The sequence below is a fragment of the Rhodnius prolixus genome, unplaced genomic scaffold (assembly GCF_049639745.1).
Source record: "Rhodnius prolixus isolate KJV_2025 unplaced genomic scaffold, Rpr scaffold_12, whole genome shotgun sequence".
NCBI lineage: Eukaryota > Metazoa > Arthropoda > Insecta > Hemiptera > Reduviidae > Rhodnius > Rhodnius prolixus.
The window spans coordinates 6,742,192-6,752,693 of NW_027411635.1; the positions used below are offsets into that span (position 1 = coordinate 6,742,192).

At 33.0% G+C, this 10,502-nt stretch overlaps 1 protein-coding gene across 4 annotated transcripts in view; it reads left to right on the plus strand.

The window, feature by feature from the left end:
* The window catches only part of MTA1-like (metastasis associated 1-like), a 62,291-nt gene extending 59,286 nt beyond the window's left edge, over positions 1 to 3,005 (plus strand). For 3 of the 4 annotated variants that reach the window (XM_074143154.1, XM_074143155.1, XM_074143157.1), the window contains one exon: positions 2,185 to 3,005. In XM_074143154.1, the coding sequence (XP_073999255.1) occupies positions 2,185 to 2,293 (109 nt within the window). In that variant the 3' untranslated portion in view covers positions 2,294 to 3,005. The remainder of the gene's footprint in view (positions 1 to 2,184) is intronic. The other variant, XM_074143158.1, reaches the window with a different exon arrangement.
* Positions 3,006 to 10,502: the final 7,497 nt, after the last annotated feature.

Below are 10,502 nucleotides of genomic sequence, written 5' to 3' on the forward strand. Positions count from 1 at the left end.
TGGCTGCCCTGCTCACATTAGCCGCATTGTTACAAGGTTCCAGAATCGTACATTTTGTGGAAGGTGGATTGGAAATTGAGGAGCAGTTCTTGGGCCAGCCTGTTCTCCCTTTTTAACACACTAAATTACTTTTTAAGAGAACATCTAAAAATCGTGTCCACAGTGAAAGATCGCGAACGTCTGTTCAAGAGCTTAAGGTGCGCATATTCGAAGCTTACCAAAGTCTAAATCTGGGACCCATAAATGGTACCACAAACCGAGAGTGGATTAAAAGAGCAACTTATTATGCGTTAAATGCAGGGGCAAATTTTTAACTTTGGCTTTGAAAGCAGTTTTTTTTTACTCACTTATGTACCCAAAAAATTTTATTTAAATTGTAAATGAAATTTATTTGATTTTCTAAATTCTCCAACCAATGAAATCGACCAATACATCATTGGTTAAGAAACAAAAAATCTAGTTTTAGAAATGGCATAAAAGGTGTTTCCTTTAACAAAAATAGAGTTGTGACTGATAACTCGATAGTTAATGGGAGCAGAAAAAGTTTGATTTAAAATTTTAATTCCTTTCCATTAAGAGGGTCATTGTTTACACTTTTTTATTATCATTTTGGTTTTCGAAATAAATAGCTGTCGCACTATCTGTTGATCCCTCTGTACAAAAAAGAGAGAACAGATTAGCAAAGTTAGGATGCTTTTTCTTGCAATTTTTGACCATCAAGCCTTTCAGAACGGTCATACCAGACAGCTTTAACTAAGAAAAGTGAAACTGCAACTTTAAGCATCACTCTTAGATGTCCAAACAGTACAAAGTACAGATCTCGTATAACAGTATTATTATTAGAGACGCGTCAACATCTGTGGCCATTGCCACCCAGTGCACTACTGCATTGTTAGGGAACTCTGTCTACCGGACTGTTAGAGGTTGTTAGGAAAGAAAAATTTAAGAACAAGTAGGACTTGAGCCGCAGATCTCGTAGCCCAGGGCGCTAACCCCGCAATTAAACCCTTCTATATTAAAACTGTCCGGTAGGACAGTTATATAAGGGTTTTACAGTGTTGAAATGCATTTCTAGCGTTGAAGAATAAAAAGTTTCAAGAAAATTGGTTATCCTACCGAAATTGCTATTTTAAAGAGATTACTTTTTTATCTTTCTTTCTCTCTCTCTTTTACAATCTGTAACAGTAAGTATTGAAATCTTAATTTCATGTGCAATAAATCTGAAAGTGTAATTTTTAATTTGACTGTCAAACAATTTTAGTCGACTTATGTCTCAAAAATAATATTCAATGCTCATTGTAAGAAAACATTCTTATTTTTACACTATGTTCACAGTCGACTCAAAATTAGATAATCAAACAGCTGCAGCTTTCTATGATCCCCAACTTGACTTTGGGGCTAAATTCAAACTAACATCAACCAAATGTACAGTATATAATGCGGAAGTAATTACTATAAAAGAAGCATTAAAATATATCAATAAACTAAATAATTAAAAAAAAATGTAATTTACATTTATTAATGTATTTATTTACAGATAGTAATAATAGCTTGCTACAAATTTTAAATTTTCCAAAATAATTCTTATTTAGTTATAGAAATTCAAGAGTTATATAAAAATAGTATCTACAGATAAGATGGTGATTTTTGTTAGAATTAGAAGATATGTAAAAATAGAGAACAATGATAAGGTGGGCAGTCTAGCTAAAGAGGCCACAGTAGATGGACAATTAACAGACTTACTAACGAGGACGTTACCTCAGTAATACATAGAGTGGTGGAGAGTTGGCAAAAGATTTACAAGAATGGAAAAGGTGCATTTTATAAACAATATTATCCAGTCATTATTATAAATAAACCTTGGTTTCGAAATTTAGAATTCATCAACAAGAGATTTGTTAGTATATGCCGGTTACGCTCTAACCATGCGATTTGCGGTGAATATTTATATAAAAACAGGAAACGCGATACAAAGTGTTATATTACTGAAGAGATTTTTAGCTTTGCAAAAAATAGGCTTTAATTTTGTGTGTGTATTTTGTAACGTCGCATCTATAACTTTAAAAAAATATTTTGATTGAAAAAATTAAGGAATAATGATTTTGGGGTGAACTGGAATGTCACACCATAGTGAAACCTAAGAATGTTTCATTACAAAATTGTTTTTTTTTATCTTGTCTACAGGAAGGCAAGGCGGCAAGTGCCACCCGGCCAGCTGAAACGAGCAGCGCGGAAGCCATGGAGGAAGTTGACGGCCAAGGGTATGGACGAACTAGTTGTAGTGCTGGAATGACAAAGTCAGGTGTGGCGGGACGCAATGAGGCCTCCACCGCCACACTAACTCAACTCCAATCATATATGGTCTGTTTCAAATAAGAAGTAAATCTAGCTCATGTCAGAAGACAGAGCCAGTGGCTAGCTCCTGCCATATGACTTTTTTTTGACTGCGTTTATCTCCAAAAATATTTACTATTAAATGAATTTTTAATTAAATAAGAATATTAAATGAAAAGAACTATATGGGTTTAAAATTGTTTGGATGGATAAGCCGTCGTTGGATACTCCAAAAAAAAGTTTGTCTTTTTTTCTAAATAAATTCTTTCCTCCTTAATGTGCCTTTCAGTGGGCTTCCGTAAAAGGAGAAAAAATAAATTATTTTTACCCCTTTTTTTGATTTTGTTTGTTTGGAGCAAGGCTGTGAAAGAACAAACAAAAATACTGCCTCACCAAGAAGATTATTTTGTAAATTACGATATAATCAATCAGTTAAGTTTTGTAACGAAAGCAATGTTCCTGATTTTTTTCAGAGAGCTTAAGTTTGCTGCCGTGAGGTTTTATTTGTGTATACATCGGTCTGGTTTCTTTAGGTCATCGCCCATCTTAGGCACGTTTTGGATAAAATCATTGGATTTTAACGAAACTATTACTGGCCAAGCTCCAGTTTGCATACACTGTCATGAGGATACTTGTGTAGTGAGATAAGCAAGAAAACCTCTTATGGCCTTCCCAGTGATTAAGAGTCCTTTTATCTCATAACAACTATCTAAGCAGAAATTTGAAATTCTTTAATACCAAGGGGGTTTATGCAGCTCTATTCTATTGAAATCAAAACGCCTTAAAAGAAATTTTCTAGAAAACAGAGCACTTTTCATTTACTAAAAAGACACTTTACCTACACTTTCTTGAAAGATAGAAAGTGTGTGTTCTGGCCTTTTGTCTTAAGTGAAGTCTGAATTGTTAAATCGCACTGTCATTCAAAAGAAATCCTATGAAGATGGACACCTCTGAAATAATACATCTGAAACCTCTCGGTGGCTAAAAAGTAAATGAAGTCAGGCGATCACAAGCTAAAGATCTCTTTGTTTTTTTGTTTGTTTTTTTTTTCTAGCACGGCGCACCCCTTATAACCAAACTTTAATAATATGAAATTATTTTGTATATTTTATTATTAAACTTCCAAGAGTTGAACAACTTTTTGTTTAGAAAGAAATTATTTTTAAAAAAATATTTTATTTATTAATAAAAACATTACTTTCAAATTAGTTAAAATTTAGGACTCAAAAAAATGTATTATAGGTATAAAAGTTTTTTTGTAGGTAACCAAATCGAGAATGAAATTTTTGATATTTGTTTTTATCTTGCTGCAGATTTAAAATTGAGATATTTATATTTTAAGAGAGAGAGTGAGAGAGTGAAAAAAAAATTGTAGTGCACTTTTGTTGTATAAAGAACTTTGTTTTACAATTAAAGGATCTTGGCCTGAATGTGAGAAAATTTAGCTCTCTCTTATCAATCAAGTTTTGATTTTAACATTTTTTAATTTATTTTACAAAACAAAGTGTTTGTAATTAAACGTATTTGTAATTTATTAGTAATAACCATTGGCGCTAATGATTATCGCAGTCGATGTGCCGAAAAAAAAAAATAAATGAATATGTTTACAGAAAACTATAAGTAAGCAATTAGTTTATTGTATATAATATACTATATCAGGCTGGTTCAAACTGCGAGTTTCCGCAACTTGCGTTAGCAAAAGCAGTTTCAAAAACAGGCGATCAACGGCAATTTAAGCGTTTTTGAACTGTGTTCACCAGAGTACTAAATAGTTGTGGAAGAGGAGGCTGCATTTCAAGTGACGCCCTACGCACAGAATGTTAAAATTTTTTTTAAAACTAAAGGGCATGCCAAAATTGTAGAAAATGTAATTGGTTTGCGGATAAAATCATTGACATGAAAACTTTATAATTATTTCAGCATGCCTTATAAAATTGTTTGAAGATTTGCTTTCAATTAAAAATAACATTTTATCTAATATTATATATTTATTCATTGTGTTGATGTCACAGGCTATGGTTGGTTCTTTTAGACAGATAGCAACAAGATAAGGGAATGTACTTTGTATAAATAGTTGCTACATGACTAGGCAAATATCTGCCAGAGTGCTTTGTAGTCTGATGGTATTCAAGTATTACTTTACCATTGGGCAAATGACTTTTTATTTTTATTTGCTGTAAGATCAGGTAAATTTCTTCCTAAATGTTTTATGATTTAAAGTTTATTTTCAAAACAATGCCAAAAATACAATGACAAAATTTTATTAAACATAAATTAAAATTAAACAAAAAAAAAATGGTCAGCTCAAAATGAGCTGAAAACAGAGGGCAATATGCCACTGACTTGGATAAAATTGGTTTTTAATCAGTTAAGGCGTCACATTGGTTTTTAGAACCATCAAGCACTTACGATAGTGGCTTAAATATAACTGGGAAAATAAAATTCCCAACCCTAAACGTTTCTTTGAAAGAAATCTGTTTAAATGTTGATAGCTAATTAAATTGCTTGACAATTACGTCATTACAAAACTAAATATATTTTGTTCAAATGTGCAAATTAGATTGCACACTTAAAATGAACAGGGTGTTCTCTCGGATGCTAAGATATGTTCTCTTAACAAAAGCTTTACCAAATAGTAACAAAGTGCTTTCAAGCAATTGATTGAACTCGAAACGATGGCTCTGTAGACAACATGACATATTAAAAAACTGATCGCTAATACTTCTTAAACTTGTACTTTAACGCTAATAAATGTCTTCTTGTATTTTTTCTAATTAAACATATGCTCATGTGTCAAGTGTGAAAAGTCTTTGCCGTGTGCTGAACCTAAATCCTGATCTATTTTCATAACACCGGTTGAAAGCTAACTTTTAAGTTTTCGCAAATAGGCTTTATAGGAAGTTACATCTCACTGAACTTTTTATAACATTTAAAAAATGAACTCTCTCTGGAATGAATGAGAAAATGAACTCTGTGACAGCACACCACGCCATAACCTCAATCATTCATTTAATTTCAGTACTCAATGACTTTCTGCGGTTCATGCAGCCTGAGTAAAACTGGTTTGCACCACCTTTCCCTCCCAAATAGAAAGTTCTCACCAACTCCTTGGTACTGAAGCTCTTGCTGAGCCTGGCTTGATAAACAGCGAATGCCATACTGTTTCCCTCTAAATCGAGCAGCAATTGCTATTATCAGCTGAGACACGATTTGTGATATTATCCAACCAATTCTCTTCCCTCCTAATTTCCCGTATTACTCTTTTTTGGGAAAACAGTTTCTTCTAAGCGTACAAGTAGCATGCTCTTTGCTTCTCGCTAACTAGATGTATAGTATTAAAATATTATTGTTAATTCACCTTTATTACGTGTACTTACACTTTTGATTTACCTTACCTGTCATAAATTTTTTAAAAATAATAATCTCTTAAAGGAAACTAAGCTTACTTAATCTCAAAATTAAGACGCAGCATTTGTTAAAAATACTAAGTGTGTCATTGTATTGGTGGCAATAAAGTATGCCTTTTTTCTATTAACTGTAATAATGTGAACATTATATTCAATACCAACTGACAAATTTTCAAATGCACAAAAGCATTAATCGATGACTAACATAAGTTGCATAAACTATTTTGTATTGAACAGTCCCTTTTTAGTTTATTAATTGAAATAGATTTATCCGTATAAGCACCTTGTTACATGCATTGTATTGAATGCATACAAGTAGACAGATGTAGCATATGAATGTATGCATTATATATTATACATTATAAGTTAACTAATTTAACGCAGATGAAGGTGAAAAATATTTTTACAATCGAGTGCGCGGCGACACTATTTCTTTCCAAACGTCAAATAATTTCCCACAGTAAAGAACTAATATTTTTTACCTGTGCTGTTTATATTTCAACTTCGGTCTAGGAAACCAGTTGATTATTATCCACAGAAATTGGCCAGAAAGCTTACACCAATGCGACCCAGAAGGTCCAAAGAGAAACTAGTGCCAGACTGTCGTAACTTTCTAAATACGACTATTGATCAGAAAAAAAGTATAGCTTGAGTGGATTGCCAAAAACAAACATTATCCCAAAGTAAGGATTTTTCGTATTAGACTTCCAACATCTTTAGAAATCAAATTTAAATAAACTTCACAGAAAATTCATGTTTAAAAGGTCACTGAGCCTCAAAAGGTGGCTATAGAAAATGCCCTGTGAGAATAGCACTCCTTAAAACGAAAAATCACAGGATACTCAAACTGTTTTATTACGTTTAGGTATCGCCATGATATACAAGCATATCAAAATTAGAAGTATCAATTGAATATGTTTAACTGTTTTTGGAAATTTCCTCAAATGACTTGACGATTTCTTCAATATCCGTATACCTTCGCACCGATCGATAACTTTTATCTTGTACATTTTGCAAAGAATTTTTTTTTCAGAGCAGTTCTGTAGAGAGTAATAATATATCTTTCCAATCTTCTGAATTAACGAGAACTAAATAATGTTGCTAAAATTTGGAATTCAAGAAAATAGCATGGCCAGTTAAATTTAGGCATTTCCTAAACTGTTTTTTAATGTTCTCCGCGATTGTCTAAAAATTCGCCAGAGGGTTTTTGAAGTTTTGTGAAAATTCTCTTAAAAATACCTATAACTCGTGCTTGAAACATTTTCATAATTAAGGGAAGAAGAAGGAGGGACACTCAATGACAATGTGGATGGTCCTCATGTTAAACTTAGAAACTTGCTGCTATATTTTTCATATCTATATTTATTGCAGTTCACTTCAAGTTTTAAATAAATTTGTTAATTAGAGTTGTAATAATTGCAGTAAGAAATTGTGTGAGTGTTTCAGTCCTTATTTTTACAAATAGGCTCTTCTGTGTGCCAGATAAGCGTAAGCCAAAAACGGAAAGTCGCAGAAAGTCAAATTTAATAATTCGTTTAATTGCCTCCTGGGAACCAGAGGTATTGATCAAGATCAGCCTATTGAAACTGCCACATTACTGAATCGATTTTTCACTTATCGATTATTTTCATGAAAACGGTTCCAATAATTTTCTTTTAACTTTGTATACACATTAAAAACCTGTATGTCAATCAATTTGTTGGAGAGTTTTTTCCAAAGACTTTCATTTTTTAGGGTGTTCGGTGGAGCTGGCAATTCACGCTTCTCACAACAGTGTCAGTGTTATTGTAGTGAATCTGTATAAAAATGAAGCAATATTTAGAAAAACTTTCAAGTTTGAAGACATTTTTCAAGTTAGAACTTTAAGAATTGCAATAAAGATAAGTCGTGAGAGTCACACCACTTAAAACTTTATAAAGAAAATAGTATTTGAAAACACAAATTGTTTAAAATTTAATGTACATAAATTATGAAAATTATGTTTAAATGTGTGTACATATATGGACAAAAATATTAATTCTTATACAACAAAGTAGTTTTAGTGATTTTAAGTTTTGTTTTTAAAATAATTATGAAGTAGTTGCCAGCTTTTTTTTTTTTTTTTTTTTTTTTTTTTTTTTTTTTTTTTTTTTTTTTTTTTTTTTTTTTTAATCGTGATTGTATAAAAAATTAAGGCAAAATAAGAATTCGTTGGGCTAACTTTTAATTAAAATCTTTCTTTATGCAGTCCATCCATTCAATTTTATAATTATTCGTTTTACAATTTATGTGTGTAATTTAATTGCCTGTGGCCAATTCTACGTTTAGGCCTGCAATTTACAAAATTTCTGTACTCCCAACTTTAACCAAATTTTGTTTATGAAGTTTTACTTTTCTGTAGTTGTGAAAATTCTAATATTAACTAATCTGGATTTCTTTGAACATGATTCACACAAGAAATACTTGTAGCTGCAATTTATTTATTTATTTTTTACACCTGTGCCCAACACAGGCGTAGAAGCCATTGATTCTGTTGCCTAGTAAAAAATCTTCAAGTCCGTTATTCAGCCAAGGAAGTTTGATGATATTCGTTTCCAGTATAGTAGTTATTTATTAGAAGTGGACACGGAATTGATCAACGTTGTTATTCCCCTCCATTGCTTACGATAGTGGCCTGAAGGCTTGGGTGAACTAAATCGCCTTCTTAAAAAAAGGTGCTTGTGGTTTGCTGCAAAATACTCGTCAAGAAAATTCTTAAGTTTATTAAGGTTGTTGAAGGAACTGCCGTAGATTTCATACAAAGAGAACAAAAAAAAGGTATAGTCGGAAGGGACATCATTTGGCTAGTATACAGGATGGGAGTCTCAAATGCTGATTTATGAATATTTTTACTACTTGAGTAAATCGATTTGGGTGTTTTCGTTCAATTACCTCCTCTTCTTTATTGGCTATCTTCAGATGAGGTGCCGTATTTGATATTTCCAAAAGTATCTCCATAAAATAGGAGCATTAGTTCAGCGGTGTGCTTACTACCGCCGGGAAGATTTAAAACCACCTACCTTAGTTTCAGTTTTTTGGAATGCAGCCTGATTCCACTGTAGCTCTTCCCTAACAATAATGATACCGTGTTCATCAGATGCCAACATTTCCTCAGATAGAGAGAGTGTGAGAGAGAATGGAGAGCCATTGATCCAAAAGTATCCCTTCTGATCCGATCAAACCACTTTTGGGTTGTTGCCAGAGCTTGAGCATCCTCCTACATTAAGTACAAATTTTTCAAGAGCCTGTGCGACTGAGATTTTTTTTTTGACCTGGAGCAGGAGAAGGTTTCCAGGTAGACTTTCACGTCTATTTGTCATTGTAGACCTACTTAACAAACTTATAGCCACAATTACACAACTTAATGAACATTTAGATAGACAATATTACTGGCTACATTTTTATATACAGCTGACTAGAAAAAAAATACCATCCAGAAAAATTCTTAATTAGTACGGTACAAATTTAAGAATCACCTCTGCGTATTACCCTTGTTGATCGCCATCAAAACAATCTCGTGTTCCCTGGAACCCAGGCTCGCACCACACTATTTCGGATATCCGTAACATTTGTACATATTTACGTGGGAAACCATGCGATGTTTGCGATTAGGAATGGAGACAATCGGTCATCCATGTGAATTTCCAAATTATAAAAGTCAAACTGAAGTACAAACAAAAGGCTTTGACTATAGGTGAAATTCTACACGGATTTAAGGTGGCGCGATTCAGTGGCTCTCTTCTGCGAGCTACTGGATTTGACTGTTTTCAAAAGCATCTGCATAAAGAAAGAGTATTGATGACCAGTGTGCCTACTTCTACCAGGCAAATGTAAGCGCCACACACACCTTAAAAATCAATTTATTCTGAAATAAAAATATGGTTCGATGAGCAAGTGTGGTTTGTATATGCTTGGATAGTCTGTTTAAACTGAAGACATAACCCGTGCTGGAATGTTCTAGGAAGGAGGAGGAGCTTTCTTTTACTGAAGATTTAGGAGTACATATCATACTTATTTTTGTAGTTTGTGAAAGAAAACCATTCATTTTATGGCGGACTGCTTGGTCTAAGAGAAAACTATGTTTAGGTTCTTTGGATCAAACCGTTAGTAATCCATTTAAAAGCTTATGCTGTTTTCTCAGGGTTGTAGTACGTTTTAATTGACAGCTGTTTGTCTAAGGTGGATAATGTTTGGACTAGGATACAGGTTAATAGTATTTTATGTTGATTCTATTTCGGGGGTGGAGATATATTAGCCCATCCGCATCTTGGATAAGGCTGTTACTCCAACAAGACGACAATAATAGCAATAATGACTGGCGGCTCAGTGGTTAGGCACTGCACTTCCACTTGGAGATGCCGGATTCAAGCCCTACTTACTGCCTGCTGTCCGAATTTCTGTTACTAGAGCCTCTTCCGTGCTGTCCGAATGCTGGCGGTGCACTAAAAAAATAATTGTGCAACCTAAACTGAACTAAAGGTTTTTATGCAGTCTCTCTGTAGATAAAAATATAAACAAAATAGCAAAAAGTGTGCTGAAATATTTCTAGTAACTTAGTAAAACGAGTAATGTTATAAATTACACAATTCCTTTTTTTTTTCTTTTTGGGCTTCCTTCTAAAGTCACCGCAAACTTTAAACTTTTCTATCTTATTCTTTTCTTTATCACATACAAACTTAACAGGTCATTTCGTAAGATGACATTATTACTCAGTTCATCCTCACCATTACCAACTTTCTGCAG